The sequence below is a fragment of the Drosophila biarmipes genome, chromosome 3R, assembly GCF_025231255.1.
Source record: "Drosophila biarmipes strain raj3 chromosome 3R, RU_DBia_V1.1, whole genome shotgun sequence".
NCBI lineage: Eukaryota > Metazoa > Arthropoda > Insecta > Diptera > Drosophilidae > Drosophila > Drosophila biarmipes.
The window spans coordinates 32,131,183-32,152,090 of NC_066616.1; the positions used below are offsets into that span (position 1 = coordinate 32,131,183).

A 20,908-nucleotide genomic window follows, 5' to 3' on the forward strand; every position below is an offset into this window, starting at 1 on the left:
CTTACGATGATATAATATGTGATATGATTTTCAATGCGTTCCAAGGGGTCCCAAATATACGCGCTTTGTACAATTTTCTTTTCCATTTATTAATTTGCTTTAGTAAACTAGTTGGCCAAGGCACAGAGTTCGCTTGCATTTCCCTCAATTAGCTCGGTATAGGCTCCTCTCCTGCACATTAGCTGGGCATGTATATTCATAATAAAAACACACGCACATGCAACTGCAGCATTTCCCAACGAACCTACGACAAACAAAAACTCGACGTACTCTCGCTTAGGGTTAGGAATTAAACTAGGCTACGGTTAGCGGTCTATAAACTAAAAAACATCTTAGGCGCTACACAACTTTAGAATAGGCTACATTAGGGTTCTTCTTTACAATATTACAGTAGAAAGATACAATTTCCGCAGCCCTCCTCGCCGCGGCTGCTTTCCGCTCGCTGTCATCAGAGAGTATGTGTTGAATCCCCACACATCTCCCAGTGGGGCTGAGCAGTTTGGTTTGGCATTCAACAAGTGGTCTAACATTGCTAGGTATTTCACACAGGTTATGTCTAAGTTTGTTCTTTTCGGGGAGGGGTCACATCCGAAGAGCAGTGATAGATGGGTGGGGCGGAGGGACACGGTCCGTGGGCCCTGTTCCTCCGGCTTACATTTAGATTAGGCTTATAAGACCCGCTTATATCGCTGCCGTGCGACTCCTGGTCTCCGCTTCTCCACCGCGCGCCCCAGTCCGGGTTGTGGGCTGGCCGGGATCTGCCCAGCCTGCTGGGTTGACGGCCGGCCATCGGACTGGGGGCGGGAAGGAGAGGAGTGGTCGGGTAAATTCGCGTCTCGTCTCGTCCTTAAGGCATTTCGTTTCGCTTTGAGCACCAGAAGAGTTCGGCTCTCCAGTTGGTCCCTTGGTCTACATATTTAGTGCTTTAGAAGGTATACTAGGCTCAGTTTAAGGGTCGAAGCTCCTGACTCGCTCCCCTCTCCTCGTCTCTACTCTGTTCCGTTTAAATTTACTCAGTTCATGCCCGCGGGCATATGTATGTATATAGATATTTGTATTTGTATGCATATGCGCAGTTCCCTTCGCTACTTCTCCTAAATGTATATATATATAGTTCTCTTGCTATAGTCACGCGTTCTGTACAAGAACCAACCCACTCGGCATTTCTCTCCCCCTTTGTGACTATTTGACTAACAATGATTTTCGGGGTGGGATGGGGGAGGGGGATAGGTCCGCTCAGACGTAAACCGGCGCCTGATCGTCCGTCATGTCCGGCGGCTGCTTGTCGTCGAAGAACCGCCTGAAGGTAAATTCGAAAAATCCGTGGAAGGGCCTGTCGTTCAGGTCGATGTCGTCGCCGCTGCTCATGTTGGAGTCGTTGGAGCGCAGCTTCTCGGGGTCCACGGGGTCGAAGTTGGACGTGTCCGTGGGGTGCTTGATCTCCGGTATGTAGGGCGCCTTCTGCTTGCGCATGTCCGCGAAGTCGATGCCCTTGAAGAAGTCGTGCCCCTTGACCTCGTCCACGCTCTTGCCCAGCCGCTTGTCGGCCGAGGCGCACAGCCTCCGTATCAGATCCGTGGCCTCCCGCGACAACTCGGCCTGTGGCGGTATGTGCAGCGTCTGCTCCCAGTTGATCACCTGAAACGGAGACATCACCCGTTGGTTATTGCATCCCCATGAGCAGAGCAGTGGATACGGCACCTTCTGTTGCGTCTCCAGCGGACTGTTGGCCAGGAAGGGCGGCTGGCCCACCAGCATCTCGTAGAGGATGACGCCCACGCTCCAGTAGTCGCACAGCTGCGTGTAGCCACTCCTCTCCAGGACCTCGGGCGCTATGTAGTTCGGGGTGCCCACCAGCGAGTGGGCCAGGACTCTTTGGTGATCGCGCATCCGCCGCCTGCGAGTTCGGCATACTTTTATTAATGGCCTCCGAATTAACTAAGTGTACGAAACTCACCGCTCCAGCACGGTGGGCTTGGTTCCGTTCTCCGAGTACTCCTCCCAAGGCTCCATCGAGTCCTGGCGCGAGTGGTTGCCTGCGGAAACGAATTAGTATTATGGAACAGTCTACAGTCTACACATTAGATAGTATGTTACCATTCTCCTGGTAGTACTTGGAGTTGTGCGTCCATCGGAATCCCGTGCACAGGCCAAAGTCGGTGAGCTTGATGTGTCCGTCTCTGTCGATGAGTATGTTGTCAGGCTTGATGTCTCTGCAGGAGGACATGGCACATGTTAAGTAAATATCCAGATGAGAGGCGGATCTGCCCTTACCTATGAATGAAGCCCATTTTGTGGACGCTGTCCACGGCGCAGGTGACCTCGGCGATGTAGAACCTGGCCAGCTCCTCCTGGAAAATGCCCAGCTTGATGAGCAGCGACATCAGATCACCACCTGCGGGGAACATATAAGTTAGTATCACCCAGATTCAAGGGAAGCAAGCGGATGGCTCTCACCTGGTATGTAGTCCATCACGAAGTACAGGTTGTCCTTGTCCTGAAAGCTGTAGTACAGCTTCACGACCCAGTTGTTGTCGGCCTCCGCGAGGATGTCCCTCTCGGCCTTCACGTGGGCCACTTGATTCCGCTTCAGGACATCGGCCTTTCGCAGGGTTTTCATCGCGTACAGGTGGTTGGAGGTGTCGATCTTCCGCACCAGCGTCACCTCGCCAAAGGCGCCGACGCCGATGGGCTTCAGCTTCATGAACATGCTCTTGTCCATCTTGGCGCGCTTCAGGCGAATGTAGTTGCTCTCCTTCTGGTTCAGCATCTTCCTCATCTCGATCTGCGTCTGGTCGGGCAGCCCCACCTTGAGCATCTCCTTCTCCAGCTGGTTCTTGCGGTAGGTGCGCTGGCGGTAGGACTTGATCACGTTCTCGATGTGCTGCTCCATGAAGAACTTGAAGGCTTGCGGGGAGTACTGCCGGATGCGGAACTCCTTGCGCTCCTCCTCCTTCTCCTTCGAGATCTTCTTGCGCTCCGGGATGGGCGAGGCGTGCTTGATCTTCTTGCAGGACGTCGACGAGGAGGCGGTGGTGCTGGTGGACCCATTGCTGCCCCCGGAACTGTTGGCCCCCGTGTTGGAGGAGTTGTTGTTGTATTTAGCAGGCGGTATGGGCGGTGTCGTCGCCAGATTGCTGTTGCTGATTTGTACGTTGTTGTTATTGCAGCTGGGTGGCTTCACTTCGCTGCTGTTGTTGTTGCTTTGATACGGCGGTGGTGGGGGCAGCTGCCGGCTGGGATTGCCGTTGGCCAGCTTCTGCTGATCCCGCTCCCGCTCCCTCTGGTCCCTCTCCCGCTGAGCCTGGGCCTGGAGCACCCGCAGGGCCTGAAGTTGCTGCTGCTGCTGGTGGTGTTGCTGCTGCTGCTGTTGCACCTGCTGCTGCTGCTGCTGCACCTGGTGCTGCTGCTGCACCACCGTGGCCGCCTTGGCCTGCATGCTCTTGGCGTAGGACGGCGGCTCCAGGCAGTTGGGCTTGCTGCTCAGACCCACCAGAGGCGGCGTCGTGGGCGTTGGCGGCTTGGATTGCTGGTGCTGGTGTTGCTGCTGCTGCTGCGCCGCCGCCTGCTGCTGCTGCTGCACCACCGCCGCGGACTTCTGGGGGTACGACGGCGGCGCGGACAGCACGTGGACCGGCGAGTTGCTGGCCGAGGCACTCGAGGGGGACTGCGGGGCCACTGCGGTCTGCAGCACGGGCTTCTGGACCTGCGTGCTCTTCACGCTCTGCATGATGATCGGCTGCTGACTCCTGGCCTGGTAGACGCGCGGCTGCGGCTTCGCCAGCGGCGCCGGGGGCAAGGACACGGTGATGGGGCTCGGCGATCCTGCCGAGGTGGCCGAGTATATCCCGCTGCTGGGCGACTTCCTGTAATCCGACTGCTGCGACTGCGTGGGCGACTGCCGCGACTGCATGGAGGCCGTGTAACTGGGCGGTGGCGGCGGAGCTCCTCCTGCTCCGCCGGCTCCACCTTGAATTAGGTAAGGTGGAGGCGGCTCCACCACCACCGAGCCACTGCCTCCGCCGGGATACAGATTCAGGGACTTCAGCTGCTGCGTCAACTGCTGCTGCGGGTTCTTTAGCCCGTTTTGGGTTATTACAGGGGAGTTGCGATTCCGCGGTGGCGGCGCCGGCGGAGCCACCTCACTGAAACCACTTGGCGAGGGCGAGAATCCCCCGTTTCCGCCGGGATTCCCCACCGTCCGCGCGCTCGGCTGGTGGGTGTGGTGCGAGTGGGGGCTGTCCGAGCGGGAACTGCCGGCTCCCGAGTCCAAGGCCGGACTGCAGCGCAGGTAGTGACTGCTCCCTGTGTCCCTCTCGATGCTCGGCTTCCGTATCAGCTTGTTCGGCAGCAGAGTCGTCATCATCTTTGGCACCCGTCCGTTCGCCACGCCCACTCCCACACCGGCTACGGCTATGGAGCCGGAGCCGGGCTGACCTACGATGGCGGGGGGCGGCGGGATGACCACGTCCGGCGAGGGCGACGCGGAGGGCGGCGGCTCCATCGGCGGCTTGGCGTGGTGATAGTCCGGAGTAAGTGCATCGTTGCGTCCGTTGGCCGCCGTATATCGCAGTGGTGTGTAATTCTGGAAGAGAGGGAGCAGGAGGTTAGTTCAATTTTTAAAAAGTAACAGATTTTGGTATAAAAATACTAATAAATGTCATTAATACTTAAAATCTCTTAGATATGAGTATATCACCCAAAAAGGTTTTCTTTTTTATTACTTATTTGTTAACTTATTTAAGACCTAACTTAATTAAGACCTCACCCATTCTATTATAACTACTACATTCTACAACTACTTACAATATCATTTTAATTATCTTCCTAAATGTATAAAAAGAAAATGACGTACAATACGATTACTATTTTATTAATTTTAGTTTTTTTTTTTAACCGAATTTAAAGTGTATCTGTGGGATATGTTGAACACGTAAAGTTATTATTATATCATCTTTGGAAATTATACAAAATCTTTAGTTATTTATTTTTATATTTGAATATGTTTCGTTGAACATAATCGATCATATTTAAATACCAAAAAGATTACCCCCTCCAAATCCTTTTCACTACGCCCATGGGCGATCGACATTCCTGCACTGAAAAAAGTATTTAAGCCCAAACAAAAGGCGTGCATACAACAACAAACAGAAACAAAAACAGTGAGCAACAAAGGCGAAGCGGAGGCTAAAACAAAAGACCTGAGAAATGAGGCGACCAAAGCAACGAAATAAAATTCTTGCCATCGTCGTGAAATTCCTAAAAGTGAAGCGCAGCCAATGAGAGCGAGCGAGATAGAGCGAGCGAGGAGAGGGGGAGAATGGGGAGCAGGAAGAGGAGGGGTGGGAGAGGGAGAGGGGGAGGAAGAGCCGGCTGCCAGATGCGCTCCAAAACACAGCAACAAATACACTTGCACTGAAGGTTGCCCTTGCTCCCGTCTCGCTCCCACCATTGGCTTCTTCTTTTGGGGCTCTCTTTCCCTCCTTGCCAGCTACTCGTTTTACGCGTTCCTTTGATACCATCCCCCCTCCCCCTGCTCCTGCCCTTTTGTGACTGATCCTCGATTTTATGACTCTGAATGCCCCACTCTCTTCGCTCTCTTCTAGAGATGGCAGCGTGATGGGAATTTGTGTGCGATACGCCAACGCGAATTCTTTGGGATTTCACGTGCGAAATTTTTGGGATTCTGATTAATAATTACCAGTTTTTCAACAACAAATAATATTTAAGGGGTAATTTCAATTAGAAAGCTTAGCATCAATAAATAAATAAACGCTCGTTAAGTCATTTAAATTATACATTAAAGTCATTTAAATAATTTAATACAATAAGGGTTTATAAGATAACAAGACGTTTAAAATTCATATACAGACTTGTTTGGCAAGAAATTAAAATAAAGAAAAAAAACTATGAAATGAAATAAAGTTTTTCTGGTCAAATATTCTTGTTATGTTGCTAAATTGGCCCAATTTTATTCACCCACTCTACGCGTCGGGATTTTATTGGGAATCAAATTAAAACCAAGGACGCGCACCAAGCGAAACCCGACAAAGACCCCTAGCAGACTGTGCGTCGCTCTCTGAGGGGGTCTTCGAGCCACCCGAGTCCCGACTCCCCATTCTGCACCGCAGCCTTACATGAAAGCCAATTTACGGCAAATTAGCGAAAGCCAATGGGCTCACTAAATCAGCAAGTGCACCAAGAAGACCAAGAAAGTGTCGCCCACGCAAATTGGCATTGCTGAGTTTCTGAAATAAAATAAATTGGATTTGCCAGGGGCCTAAGGGCGAGGGGAACTGCGAATCGTAGAATTGCCGAAACACTTTCGCTAATCCACTTAAGCTCCTTTGCTTTGCGGTCGTCAATGCAATTTGCAAGGCGATTAAGCCGTCGGCAAGGTCAAAAGAATCACCGGATTACACAAGAAGAGATACATCTTAGAACTGGAAGAAAAGGTATAGATGTCAAGGTCTAGGGTTTAAGTTAGCTTCTCTGTTCTAAAAATGAACCATAAACTTATAAAAGTTGGTGAGAAAATTAAAATAAAATTTCACAGGTTTTCAGAATGCGCGGCATTGAACCTGGACCTGTGATCAAGTATATCATATATTTAGTAGGGGATAACGTCGAGATATTAGCTTGTCAGTGTAATCATCAACTAAATACATCCAAAATCGAAATTCTTGGCAACTGCAAGATATTTATAAAAAATTTCACAGGTTTTCAGAATGCGCGGCATTGAACCTGGACCTGTGATCAAGTATATCATATATTTAGTAGGGGATAACGTCGAGATATTAGCTTGTCAGTGTAATCATCAACTAAATACATCCAAAATCGAAATTCTTGTAAACTATAAGATATTTGTGTAAGAATATGATAGCAAGATAATATAGTACAGTATAATATGATAGCAAGTGGTAATCACAAAGTCCTTAAAATTGTTATAATAATAAAAAAATAACTTTAACTAAAACCATATTAAAAACCACACACAGAGCATTCCTAGAGTGAAACTATGGATCCTATTTTAGGTCTTATATATGACTTTCATATTTATGATTGGCATTTTTGTTGGTTTTTTTCAGAGAGGATCTCCCACCGATCGGACCATAGAAGCACTATATCCATATAGCCAAACATTCTGCCGCACGCCGACTTCTGTTTGTGTTTGTGCTGGGGGCCGTGCGAGTGTCTGCTGGTCTTTTGTTATTATTAGAGGCAACACACATTCTTTTTTCGGCGATTGCTTCGGCTGATACATATTGGATATGTCTGCACCATATACGATGAAGACACACACTCGCCTGTGTTTGGGTGAAAATTCCTGAGAAAATAGCTGAGGCACCGAGCGCGAGAATAAAGAAAATCAAGCGAAAGCGACCCACCGACAGGTTCAGCAAATTTTCGCATGAAAATCGGGCAAATTAGTGAAAATTGCACCCCAAGGAATTCCATTTCGCTCGAAATGAAATGTGTCCCCCGTGAAATGGCTGCGGACAGCGCAACAGTGGCGAAGAAAAGTGTTTTACCACCTTAAAATATTATAAAACTTAATAAAATATGTGTAAATCATTCCGATTTGAAGTCCATTTGGTTGATAAACAAAAGTAAAACGAAAGTTAACAATGAAATAATCCCTAAAAAATCGAATCAAATACATCTTCAAGATCTTTCAATTTCTTTAAAGTGACCTTTCCAACACTTCTTTAAATTTTTTTAAGTGACCTTTCCAACACTTCCTCATAAAACCTCACACTCTCTGCACTCACTGTGCCCACCCTCTTTATAAATAGCCGAATTCGCACCGAATCTAAAATTGGGATTACATGTGTACGCGGCGACCATAACAGCACCAAATATGTCACACTTCATATGGATGGATAGACCCTGAATTGGCGTTGTCGGGGCTGGGACCTCCCCTTCCCAATTCGATGCTTCGTTTTGTTTACTAATTTATTTATGGATTATTTTAATTTTTATTGTAATGGCATTCGGCTCACTGTTGAGTGCGTTGGCGTCTGGTTTACGCGCCGCCTTCTTAACGCCTGTATTGTTATTTATTATCAGCGTTTGTGATTTTAATTAATTTCTTTGCATACTCGTGGCCCAGCCATTTTTGATATGGATATTTATAGCAGGAGCAGCATGAATTCGTTGGTAGCTAACCGGCTTAAATGCCGCTAGAAGAAGAGCTTTACACATCTTACAATGGGCTATAAGATACTTATTACCATGGAATAGGTTTTGGTATTTATAGTGTTCAATATGAACTTTTAACTGATGCTAAACAGAGTTTTCTTGTGTTTTTTCAAATATTTTACATTTAATGGGATGAACTATGTCTTAAGATATCTTCTCCAAATAAACTCACTAATTTTAAGAGGTATCAAAGCGATGGGCTAGCTTTTGAGAGTGAAAAACGATCGTGTGGGCGTGAACATGGCCGCCGAAAGTGTTGATCGGAACTTATTTATCGTCTATCGTTTATCGCCCTGACATGCACTGCCCACATATGGAGGAAAGCCCCTCGCGACGGTACTCCACCATATGAGCCATATATGAGCAGATTATGGGTTTCTGGTATTTAGCGCTCAGCATGACCAATTAGCCGGGCATTGTGCTCGGCGTTCAGCCCGGTTCAGTGAGAGGCAGAGGCAGGCGTAGGCCGAAAAGCCGGGCGAAAGTTGGCCAAAAGCGAGGAGCCCGGCCGAGAAGCAATGCCAATGGCACAGCAATTGCAGCACTAAATTGGCCTGTCCAAACTGGCCGCAGTCATAACAATTAGCCAACTGCAAAGCACATATTTTATGGCCCAAAACCTGAGCACGCCCATCGCCTGGATTAAGAGAAATCTCCCCCTCCGCAGGCTCAGGAATTCACCCTGATCCCCGAGGGCCCCGATCCGACTAAAGGAGCCCGAAACATAATTTACAGTCGCAGCAAACAGTAGCTGGCAAGTGGAGGTCGTAAAACTTTAAATTGATGACCCGTCAGATAATATTTAAGAATCTTTATGTCCTCCCCTCGCAGAACTTCTTTCTGCACGGCTCCTTCGCGTTTTTAAAGCCCGTCTCAGAACTTTAGGCACTGCAGCGATTGAAATCTTCAGTGGTGGCTTAGGAACGGAATGCTGACAGGAGAGCATTCATCGAAGTGGGTTAGTCATCAAGATATCCAGTTATGGGATGTGGTGAGTTATTGAAGAGATTCATACTCTCGAAGATCATATAAATATCCATAAGCCAGTCATTTGAGACTGCCATTCCCTGAGCGGTATTATCTTTTTAATAGAATTCGGATGGCTGGTTATGAAGTAGTTTTAAGTTTGGCAAGAATGTTAGTAAGGAATATACGATGCAGCCTAGAAGTACACTCTTTACACTCTTGCTACGCACTGTATCTGCATCCCGGCTTGAGATATTTGCGGGGCGAGCAACCAGTAATAAATGATTATGGCCAGTTGCTTGGCTAATTGCAGAGATGGTGCTGAAGTCTTCAGCCGATCGTGCAAGACCAAGTCGACCATTAGTCATTGACCCCCTGACCGACCAGGTTTTTGGGAACTTTCGGCGTTCGGCGAAACCAATAGCAACCCACTCATCGATTGGGTTGGAGCACATATATTCCGATCTGATCGGTTGGGTCGGGAGTGTGACGTCAATGCCAAGAATCCAGGGCGATCGCGTGAACGCACACTTCGGAACCCTAAAGATCGTCTCGTGTGTGTGCTCTCACTGCCCTCTTTCTACACATAAAAAAAATATGGCATATGATGAGCTTTCCTATCGATAAGAAAGTATCAGAACTATCAGCTTTTATGATGATTATTATCGAAGTTATATTGCTTTAATAATCATCATTTTTTATTTTTCTACTCATCATATGCCACTACTATTTTTAATGCTTCTTTATCATCATATAATATATGGAACATATGGATTTTTCTCCCTGTGCAGCTGGTCTTCCGTCCCTCCTCCGCTGGTCGCTTTGTCTGCCCGTCGCCACCCACACACCCACTCGGAAGGCAGAAGGTCAATTGCATTTCGCTTGCCAGTCCATTAATTTGGCCGCTCTCTGCGCTGCTCTGTGTGCCGGTTTAAATATAGCTCGTCTAGATCTTTTCCTTTGGACCAGCCCAATTGGCAACTCCTGCTGACCATCCACCCGCCCACTTATTCACCCACCTCCTGACCTTGTTCGAACTCGCGCGCGCAGGTGAACAGTCCGCGGCTCGTGCCAGATTCTAAATTAAAATCTGACGCTGTTCTTGGCAAGGGAGAGTAGAGTACGTTATAGTTCTTGGGAACTGAGTGATTTCTCGAGGGATAGTTTTACGTATTGGATAAAAAGGTACAAATATGCATAATAGTTCTCGAGAACTGAAGGATTATATGAGGCCACATTTTGAAGATAGTATAGGAAGTAACTCTCAAGCCCAGCCAGACAGTAAATTAAAATATGAAAGCTTGCCTGAATTAATATCAATATTATGCATAAACATAAACCCCTTTTTATGACCAACAAACACTTAAAGATCATCCAAAGAGACGTAAAATGAAGAGCATTGCTGGTTGGCACCGCTTCCCAGTCTCACCTCAAAAGTCACCCACGCTTGAAAACATCTTTCCAATGTAGGTGCTTTGTGGCTTGCATTTTATCGGGCTGCTAGTTTTTATTAGATGTCGTGTCCTCAGCTTTTGTGTCTCGGTTGTCGCATCATTTGTCGAGCGACTATAAAGCGTTGTGATAAGCGTTTTAATGGCATAACTTCCACGCGAGCGCTAAGACGTTCTTAAGTGGAATGAGAGGGGCTAAGCCGAGCTCAGCTGAGATATGATGAGTGCCACGGAGCTAAACGGTTTATTTAAGTTCCCCGAGCCTGTTCAGCAGCTCGAACTACCATTTCGAGTGAGTCAGCGGTGGAAATTCCTCAGTGCCCCATTAGTTTCGTGTATTTTGGAGGAAAACAAGGAAAATCTGACACTGATTATGGGATATTCTGTTATTTTTCTTTGTCTCCTAACACTTTTTGGAAACGCTCAAACCTTCAAATACATTTTATAATACCCAGTCATCATTCTTTGGTCAATCTAGCATATCTTGTTTTCTGTTTACCTTATGAAACACTTTTTTGGCTGAATGAAGATCTTCTTTGATCAACCCATTCATCATTTGATAACATCTACGATCCGATCCGAAAAGGGAACCAACAAATCCATGCAAATTTATACCAGATTTGTTTTCATGTGCCGATTTGTAGTATATAATTTATACATAATAACTTAGTAAGAGTTTCAAAACTTATAAAGAATTTGCTATGAGTGATTTAAAATTATTTTTTTAACCTTAAAAATGGTGCTTAAGAATTCGCGTTACCTCATGACAACTTTTGAAAATCACAAATTCAATCCTTACATAATCGCAATGTACTTTCTGCCTCCCAATATGTCGAGAAATTTATCAATTTCAACTTAATGCTACTGAAGAATTCGCGCACCTTCTTCGATATTACAAATATATCTTATTCTTGCCTGATTAAAAGTATTTTTTCGTAACCTTTAAAAAGGGTGCTCAAGAATTCGCGATACCAAAGGAAAACCTATGAAATCTTCCTATTCAATCCTTAGAGAATTGCGATGTACTTTCTCCGTTCACAATAATTAGAGAAATATATCAGCTTTAACTTTATGATGCTGAAGAATTCGCGCATTTTCCCAGATTACCTGGGATTACCCTGATATTCCTAAAATTATTTTATTTTATTGGTGTTTTTTCAGTAACCTTTTAAAAAGGCGCTTAAGAATATACAACCTATAAAATCCACCCATTCGATCCTTAGGTAATCGCGATGTACCTCCTGTATCTCAATATTTTAAATTCAACTTATTGCGGCTGAAGAATTCGCGCACCTTCTTTGATATTACAGTTATTCCCGATTCTTGCCTGCTTATTCCTATGTTTATTTTGAAATGAATAAGGGTTGCTAGGATTTGAGATGTACTTTCTGTATCAAAATGTTTATAGGGATATGTAAATTTCGACTGATAGATGCTTAAGAATTCGCACACCTTCTTCGGCATTACGCTTCCCCAGATACCCCGACTCTCACCTGATTATTCCTATGGTTGTTTTGTACTTCGAACCGGGTCAGGTCCTGCTTGATGCTCTCGAGGGCCTCCGCTGTGTACTTATTGGCATTGGGGCGCCCGCCCCTTTTTTCGCCCGCTGGATGCATGGTGCTGCTGCTTCGCCCTGTGGTATGTAGCACTCATATCACAAAAATGCTCGACACTCACGCACTCGCACAGCACACACACTGGGGCACATCGGCGGCCAGGGGACGAATCAAGCGGATGTCTCAGCGGCGCTGCCTGCGCTGTTTTTACTATTTAGCTGGATGTTTTGTATAAAATACACGTAAATAGATGGATTTGCCACTCGATTTGTGATTTGTTTGGCCTGGCTTTTGCTGCTGCTGCTGTTGCTCTGCTGAATCCGTCGCGCTTCTGAACTTTTCCCGGCTGGGAAGGCACTTTTGGCATTTGATTATTTGCGACGAGACTTTATAATGAACTACTTAGGCTCGGGCCGCGCAGGTTTACGATGCTTTATTATCTCGATCTTGATATTGTTGCTCTCAATAAAGATAAATGTGTTTGCACTGCTCTTTCTCGCCGTGTAGGCTTCTGCTTTTGTTTGTCGTCGGATTATTTATCACTCGCGCCGGGAATTCTTCCACTTCGCATTTGCATTATAACAAAACCTCTCTCGCCGCCCAACATTCATTTCGCATGTAAATATTGCTGCCCACATTTTGTTCGTGCCCGTATACTGTATCTTCTTGTCCGATTTCTGATCTTTCGTATTCTTCGTACATTTTCTGCCGTATCACAGATTCTGCGCTAAGCGCGGACACAATTCAAATTCGAAAATAGTTGGCAGACCCGATCCAAAGTCCCAGGCGATGAATGAATTTCATTTGAATATCTGAATACCAAAATATTAGTTGATTTTTAATTTGATTTGATCGCGGCCCCACGGAATTTTAATTGATCCTACGCACGAATCGACGGCGGCCGCTTGGAGCTGAAAGTAGACGAGAAGACGGGAGCTGGATGAGAAAATTGGTCCAACGAAAACTGTCACACGCTGCATGCGAGGCGAGGTTCGCGTTTCTGAGTCGCCTCCACAGTGACCCGTCCACTAAAAACCCCCACAGAAGTTCCCGGGTTCAGACAGCCGCAGCTCAAACATTCATCACAGAAGCTTTAAAACTAAAAGTGGGTAAACTGTGGCCAAAAAATAAGGTTAATTCCCTACGAAAATGCGTTATTCCAATCTGAGAAACATGCCAAATGGTCCCTCAAGTTAAAATACAAATTCTAATAAAATTCCTAAATATTTTGATTATCTCTATCTTGCTCCAATCAACTTCCCCACAGCTATTTCGTCAGTCGAAAAGTCCAGATACGCACCACTATCTGGCCCTGTTGACGGGTTCGCCGGCCCATTTGAATGCCGGCGACGTGAGTCACTGAATGCCGGGGGTCTTAGAGAGCTGCCGGAAAATCCACACTCATTGTTCGTAATGGCCATCGCCACTGGCGGAGGAAGTGCTTTCTTGCATGATTTTCACGCCTTTGGGTGGTGGTTTTCGGGTGCGCAGCGACCCCGAGCTGCAACCGATCGAGGGCAAAAAAGTGGGTACCATAAGTTATGCTCTTATGTCATGTTTCGAATTCTGGGGAAGTGTAAAACTCCCCGCACCAAAAAGGCAGCAACGCAAATACAAACCCATTTTTATGACGAACCATTAGGTTCACACTATACGGGGATCGGGGCGGAGGGAGTGGCGTGCGCACCTGACTATGAAATAGCCATCGACAGATAGATATGTAAACAAACACGGAATTTCGCCGAATTTGTGCCAAGTGCAAATGAGGAAGGAAGCGCAGCGACCGCGGGGAGACTCAAGTGATCGAAGTTCGTAGTACCCTGCAGAGAGCCCCAGTCTGTGAGATGTTTCTAGACTTATAAATTGCTGAAACATATGCCAGTTTCCAATTGAAAGATCCCACTGAAATGATCCCTTACTGTCCTATGCTTCTGCACGAGAGTGACTCATAAGAGAAACAACTGTTTGATATAGCAAGCGACTCGTAACCCAAGAGCTCTACTTTCTGTTTGTTTATAAATCCCCAAAGTTACCAAGTTCCTTTCTGGTGAAATTATGGGAAAACCAGTGTCCATTTCTAATACTCTCCCTGAGCTTTGAATATTTGTCCTCTAGAAGAGCATTGCTTCCTATTAATGGCCCCACTAATAACCGATTCGCAATGCGCCCATCAAGTTGGCGCACTGAATAGTTGACATTCCTCGACTCGCATGTGCACACACCACATATCCAGAGATGATGAACCATAGACATCTGTCGACCCTCAAACATGGCTCTCGGTGCCCTGATCTGCAAACAACACTTTGATTGGCCTGTAAATTCGCCCGAACATAAAAGCCACGGCAGCACCGCAAAATGGCTCGGCGAAATATGAGTTTAATTATTCTGTTGACAAGAGTTGTTTCTTTACTTTAGTTCTGTTCTATTCTATTAGCTCTTGCCAAGGAATGTGAATTTCGCCGGGGCTGTGTGCACGAGGCGTACTAGCAGATGATAACGGCCGGGGAACATGCTATGTAGATCTTGGTTGGGTAAACACCGCGGGCCCCACGCGCCAAATCCGAGTGTCAACAGAGATCGGCCCTGGTGGCCATGCGAGGCTCGCACATATGCCACATAGCCTCCCGCATTATTTTTGTTTTGGTGCCAAGTTGGGAAATTTTCGCATTCCACGCATACCGCCCAGCGTTTTTGCGCAAACAAACGACCGAGTGGGTACGAATGTCCAATAACTAATTAACAATCCAAGTAACTAATTCGCATGCCCCATCTCACTCCCACTCGGGGGACTATTTTGATTTTGATGCGTTATTAAGCGGCTACGCTTTGGGAATCTTTAATTGTTTAATTGCGTCCAAAGTTGGGCCTCCACATGAAAGAGCGAGAGCCGCTCTGTATCTGAGGCTATATCTAAATGGCTTTTATTTCTCAGCTTCGCTTAGGCGGAATTTTGCATTTAGCATTAATTGAGAGGGTTTATTGGCAATTATACGCACTGAGGAATCTAATATGGCAGGACTTCAAGTGTCCCAAAATAAAATACTTCGGGTGGAGTGAAGTCGCAGGAATGTCCGTAGTTGTGCAACGCGTGTCTTAGATACTATCTCTTGATTACTTTCGCAAACTAGGGATTTCATATTTGTTTTGCCAGATTGTGTTTGTTTTCACACCTGCAGGGAGGTGTTTAATCACCTGAGAATTACACTGTGTAAGCAAGGCTCAGGCAACCATCAGCCATCAACCAGTGGGGGGACTACATTTTTATAGTTATACCATTAAGATATTAGAAATAACTTGTACTTGAACTAATATATCAGGAACATTTTTTTCCTACTTCGATATTGATGATATTAGTAAACTATTTCAATAGTCAAAAAAAAGACAACAGATCCCGAAACCCCGAGGGAACACGGGGCCTCCAAAAGAGATCAACCGAGAGAGGCAGTGGGACACAGAGGCGGCGAGAGAGAGATACTCGCTGCAGGGGCAAACACTCACGTACACACGCACACCAGCCCCCAGCGAAGAAGTGTGCGACGCGTCAGGGCAGAAGATAAAAATAGTATTAGTTGCTGATTATTATTGCAAAAATGCGCATTCCACAGCGGCGAAGAAGAAGCAGACGAGGAGGAGGCGAGCAGGCGGAAAGGGGGAGGCGGCAGGCGGAAAAAGGGGGCGGGTCGGCGGCTGCTGTTTCTTTGCTCTTGCCTTGCTTTGCTCTCTCTGTTTTCGTTTCGTTTTCCCTTTTTCATCCACTCTCTTGCACACACACAGAGGCGTGTGCAGTGGGGGGAAAGGGGTGGGGCAGGACGGCGAGGGGCAATCGAAGCAAGCAAGAAAAACGAGCTAAATTGCATTTTCGTCGTCGACGTCGCTGGACTTGCATTGCGGCCCACAGTGGCGGAGGGGGCGGGGAAAATTCCAGGGGGGTTTTCGGGGGAGGCTGCCGATCGAGAGACACCCACAACCGCCGCCCCTTTCCCTGGAAAATACTTTAGGACTTCTGGGTAATTTCTTCTTTCTAATGGAAGTCTAGGATCGAAAAGATGAGTAGGCAAAACCAATGGAACACTTTAAAAATACTCGTGTTTATGTGTATCTTTTGGATTCATTAAAACCACGAAAAAACGACGTAATATTGTTAATAAGAGTACAATTATCAAGAAATTATCAAAACCTCTAGCTTTTTAAATTCTTCCTTAATCCACCGTAACTAAGATACAAAATCCATCCGTCTATTTACATTTTTCCCCCTTTATTTTTTGACCTAATCCCTTTTGCAGGGTATCCCTCGGATCACCCAGTCTCATCCCCTCCGCCCCCTCCCCTCCTCTTCCTTTTCTTGTTTTATCGTTCATTTACTTTTAAAAGCGAGCAACAACAGCAAGAGCAGCCCACTGTATTGGTATTTATTGCCTGCTCTCCGGCTCGCGCGTGTGTGCGTGTATCTGTGTGCTCTGTGGAATGCACACGATCAACGCCAATGGAGCCTCACCTGTTCCATTCTGCCGCGGTCGCCGTCGCAGTCGACGGCGGCAGAGGCAAGAGTGCGGAGCAGCGAAAACAATAAAAACAACCACACGCTCACATAATCCAATGCGAATTGCATGCTGGAATGTGAATGGAATCCCAACGATTTTCCAGCCTCGCTGACGATGACGCCGCCGTTTGCTGGCTAAAACAAAAGCAACAATGCAGCGGCAGCAGCAGCTACAACAACACCAGTAGTAGTAGTAAGGCAGCAACAACATTCTGCACATTTGGGAGGAGTTTTTGTGGCCACAGATTGGTCAAGCTCTCTTGCTGGCTGCAGCTTTTGCGGGCTTGTTTATATCCCGGCCGTGCAGCGGGTTTTATAAACATTCGGGGGAAAATATTCGGAATTTCGGTTCGGGACTGCCGATATACTTTTATAGGAGACCATAAGATAGTTGGGAATTGGCTGATATTGGGGAGAGGGAGGGGTGATATTTAATGAAAATAAATAATTTTGGTTTGGAGGCTTTCTCTCAAAATGTACCTTTTGAAAAACGTTTAAAAAATATTTTAATTGAGCTTGAAAAAGTATTTAAGAAGTGTGATTCTGTACACAAACTATGGGTAATAGCAAGGATTTATTTTTATTAGATTAAAGGGGTAATATAAGATAGAAATACCATAGCTTTAGTTTTTGAATACTATGAAAGGTTTCTCCTTATTTGAATTTATTTCTTGAAAACTATCTAAAATATCTCAAACCCATATATACAAAGTATGACATTAAAGATTACATGTTATTTCTATATATTTTAAAGGCAGTATTTCAGAGCAACCTACACAAAAACTCGAAATTGCTTTGCTACATTTCGAAACTATAGTACCAAATCCGAGATCTACAAATGTAAAGCAAAGCCAACCATTATGCTAATAAAGTTCAAGCCCCAACAAGCTCATTTTAGCCCCCGAAAAGTGTAAACACTTGAGCAGCCTCTGACACAGGGGTTTTGCATATCATCGGCATCCGAGCTGCCATTAAGTTTATGAATTTCGGCTGGCATGCCGACACGCTGACTTCACAAAAGGAGGAGGTCTCGAGGCCCCACGCCCCCTTGTTTCTTGCTCTGTGCTCTTGCTTTTGCCACCACAAATAAGCCGCCTGGGAAATTATTGTCGCACTGACATTGAAGTGGCGGCGCTGCCTCTAATTACAACTTACAATGGGTTGCGCTGCAGTTACTTGTGCCACATTTTGCATTTCGCATCTTTCGGATCCGCCTTTCCCCGCCGCCCCCGTGCTGTTCCCCACCTCTGTGCCTGCAGTGCGCTGCATTCATATGGAAATCGGAGGCAGCCGCTGCCCACGGTTGCATCAACAGCGCGGATATTGTCACAAAGTTGCTCTCTTTCCCGGCCACAGTGGGTGCTGACTACGTGGGACTAGTGGGGCAAGGGCATAGTATTTACAGGAACGCATGGATCTGCAGATGGATATAAGTAACAAATATCTCAAAGATACATTTCCGATATAACTGATTTTTACTTATGTATTGACTGTTTAACAGCACTTTAGTCGACTTTTTTCGATATTATCGACTGGTCATCATCTGGTTTATAATTGTTTATTCATTATTCATTATATATTTTATATTTTATTTGTATTAATATTTAGCATTTATGGATTTCTATGTGGATTTTTGGTTTGTTTATGTATGTTCTTTTAACTTTGTTTTTGAGTACAGTTTACTTTTGCTCTCCAGCAACTACTATCTATTATTATTACTTTAACTTTTATAATCTTCTTTTGTAAATTCTCCGCCTTTATCAGCTGCAACTGGAATATCTGGAATTCTGGATGGAAAATCCGCCCTAATTGACCTTGCCTAACGGCGTCGGTCGAGCGAAAGGAATTCCAATTCGCACTGGAACTAAGTTAAATATTTTTGAGATTAATAGTTTTCCACAGATACCAGCGCGGGAGCGGGACGGAAGACAGAAGAATTTAATCCGATTTGTGTAGCAACCTCTCGCCCTCTCTCGCTCGCTCCTGCGCTCTCCCCCACACCACACACACACGCGCACACACTCAGGCGTGGATATTCCACGAGAGAGCGAGAGCGGGATATGTAAATACAGCCTGTTGCGCCTGTGTGTTAATTTCGCATTTCGTTTTCAGGCACTTTTCCGCACATTTGATTGCTTTTCGTGCGTTTTCCGTGCAATTTTCCTCGCTTTTCCACACAGACAATTGGAAACGCACACACCATCGCACGGGCACACGCACTGGGACACACACGCACACAGCCAAGCGCATTCAACAGATATTGCATTTTCCTCGGGCACTGGAAGGCACGCAAATTCCAGCTGCAAACGTTGCATTTTCACCAGGCCTTTTCCACATTACCTTGGCTCCCCGCGTTTTCCACTTTTCTCGGCTTTTCCACGCGATTTCCTCGCTTTTCGCCTCTTTGTTCTCGCCTTTTTCGCGTTTCCCCACACACGGCACTCGGGCTTTTCCTCTTTTCCCCTGCCTTTTGCTGGCAAATCGCGGGTGTTCGCCGACGCTCTTGCACTTTTCTCACGCGCGCCGCGGGTTTTTCACGTTTTCAGCGGACCTAGTCGCGTTTTCCGGACATTTTGCTGCGCGATTGCTTAAAATTAGTAAAATTAATTCGTGGTTTGTTGCTGCCGTCGATTGGAGACCGTTCTGCGGCGGAGCGAAAATACCACGTTTCTGCGCGAGCGGTAACACTGCGTCTATCGGTGGTAGTCGATAAGAAACCGTCGATTTAATTATCGATAAGCGAAGACACAAACCGGCCTAAATACTCGACTTTATAATTTAGTTGTTTAATTTAATTAGTTTTCCTTTTCAAATAAGTTTGTCACAAAAAGGCATCTTAGGTATTGTATTTAAAAATTATAAAGCACTATTAGGATCACAGTTTTAAATGCCTCGATAGCTGCTGCTCATAGCTGCGCTTAGATGCATTATCGCTATCGATAATTTATCGCAGCTACATGGTCTATTTTGGATTTCCTGCAATTTCAAGGCACTTTTGTAATTTCGCCAAAATGTCGAAGAGTGCGCTGGTTATCCTGGCTCCTGGGGCCGAGGAAATGGAGTTCGTCATAGCCGCCGACGTCCTGCGGCGCGCAGGGGTAGGTTCTTTAGTTCCCACCCCAAATCGTGCCTATATTATGTGCTCCCCCAGATCAAGGTCACCGTCGCCGGCCTGAACGACGCGGAGGCGGTGAAGTGCTCGCGGGACGTGCAGATCCTGCCCGACACCTCGCTGGCCAAGGTGTCCGCCGACAAGTTCGACGTGGTGGTCCTGCCCGGGGGCCTGGGCGGCTCCAACGCCATGGCAGAGTCCGCGCTGGTCGGGGATCTGCTCAGGAACCAGGAGTCCAGCGGAGGCCTCATCGCCGCCATCTGCGCCGCCCCCACCGTGCTGGCCAAGCACGGCGTCGCCGCGGGCAAGTCCCTCACCTCGTACCCCTCGATGAAGCCCCAGCTGGTCGACAAGTACAGGTGCGGTATGCATTTGAATTTAGGGAATTTCTCCTTAAAGGGTTGTTATTTTTCAGCTACGTGGACGACAAGAATGTGGTCAAGGACGGAAACCTCATCACCAGTCGAGGTCCTGGCACCGCCTACGAATTTGCGCTCAAAATTGCCGAGGAACTGGCGGGCAAGGAAAAGGTCCAGGAGGTCGCAAAGGGTCTTCTCGTGGCCTACTAAAGTCTCTCAGATAATATTTATTAAAGAGCTGTCTCATAAATTGTTCTAAACAATTAATGTAACCCAGAACTGAATTAAAATGCTAAAGAATAGTACTTTTCGTATCAACATTTGTAAGTATTCCCAAGCCAATAATCCACAATTTGTGGCTTTTGAATACAAACAGTAGAATTTCTTAATATTATTTTAAGAAATGCACTTAGAGCAGCAAATAAATGAAGGTATTTTTAAATATATTATAATATAGGGCAAATTGACTATTGTATATGTATCAACAAATGATATATTCTATATTTTTATTAAACAATATAAAGCTGAATTGCTTTTTAATTTTAAATAGTTTGCAAGGGGAGTACCCTTACTGGGCGCGAGTCTCTGCTGGCACCCTGGACCAGAACCCGAAAACGCGGCAAATGTTAGTTCCAGCGCTGTTAGCTTAACAGAATATCGAAAAGTGTGACCAACGGCGCTGTTAAAATCCAACCGTGGCACTTACGTTTGCTTACGTC

The 20,908-nt window shown here is 46.2% G+C and overlaps 2 protein-coding genes across 2 annotated transcripts; one reads left to right on the forward strand and one right to left on the reverse strand.

Annotated features, from left to right (window-relative positions):
- Positions 1–64: 64 nt before the first annotated feature.
- LOC108025320 (serine/threonine-protein kinase Warts) lies at positions 65–19,394 on the reverse strand. Its single transcript, XM_017095731.3, has 8 exons — positions 19,059–19,394; positions 12,113–13,089; positions 2,458–4,585; positions 2,275–2,395; positions 2,098–2,213; positions 1,958–2,036; positions 1,702–1,897; positions 65–1,638 (listed from the first exon to the last, which is right to left on the reverse strand). The coding sequence occupies exons 2-8, from the start codon at positions 12,236–12,238 to the stop codon at positions 1,237–1,239; spliced, it is 3,168 nt and encodes a 1,055-aa protein (XP_016951220.3). The 5' UTR covers positions 12,239–13,089; positions 19,059–19,394; the 3' UTR covers positions 65–1,236.
- A 248-nt stretch (positions 19,395–19,642) lies between these two features.
- Positions 19,643–20,491, forward strand: LOC108025117 (protein dj-1beta). Its single transcript, XM_017095382.3, has 3 exons — positions 19,643–19,816; positions 19,870–20,189; positions 20,246–20,491. Exons 1-3 carry the CDS (start codon positions 19,676–19,678, stop codon positions 20,397–20,399), a joined length of 615 nt encoding a protein of 204 aa, XP_016950871.1. The 5' UTR covers positions 19,643–19,675; the 3' UTR covers positions 20,400–20,491.
- Positions 20,492–20,908: the final 417 nt, after the last annotated feature.

Bases quoted from the DNA above. Each gene is read 5' to 3' on its own strand.
- LOC108025320 (XM_017095731.3), bottom strand. From the start codon at position 12,238: ATGCATCCAGCGGGCGAAAAAAGGGGCGGGCGCCCCAATGCCAATAAG. The intron at 2,037-2,097 runs GTAACATACTAT...TCGTTTCCGCAG, and splicing joins CAAGTACTACCAGGAGAATG to GCAACCACTCGCGCCAGGAC. The intron at 1,639-1,701 runs GTGCCGTATCCA...TCTCCGTTTCAG, and splicing joins CGCTGGAGACGCAACAGAAG to GTGATCAACTGGGAGCAGAC.
- LOC108025117 (XM_017095382.3), top strand. From the start codon at position 19,676: ATGGTCTATTTTGGATTTCCTGCAATTTCAAGGCACTTTTGTAATTTC. The intron at 19,817-19,869 runs GTAGGTTCTTTA...GTGCTCCCCCAG, and splicing joins ACGTCCTGCGGCGCGCAGGG to ATCAAGGTCACCGTCGCCGG. The intron at 20,190-20,245 runs GTGCGGTATGCA...GTTATTTTTCAG, and splicing joins CAGCTGGTCGACAAGTACAG to CTACGTGGACGACAAGAATG.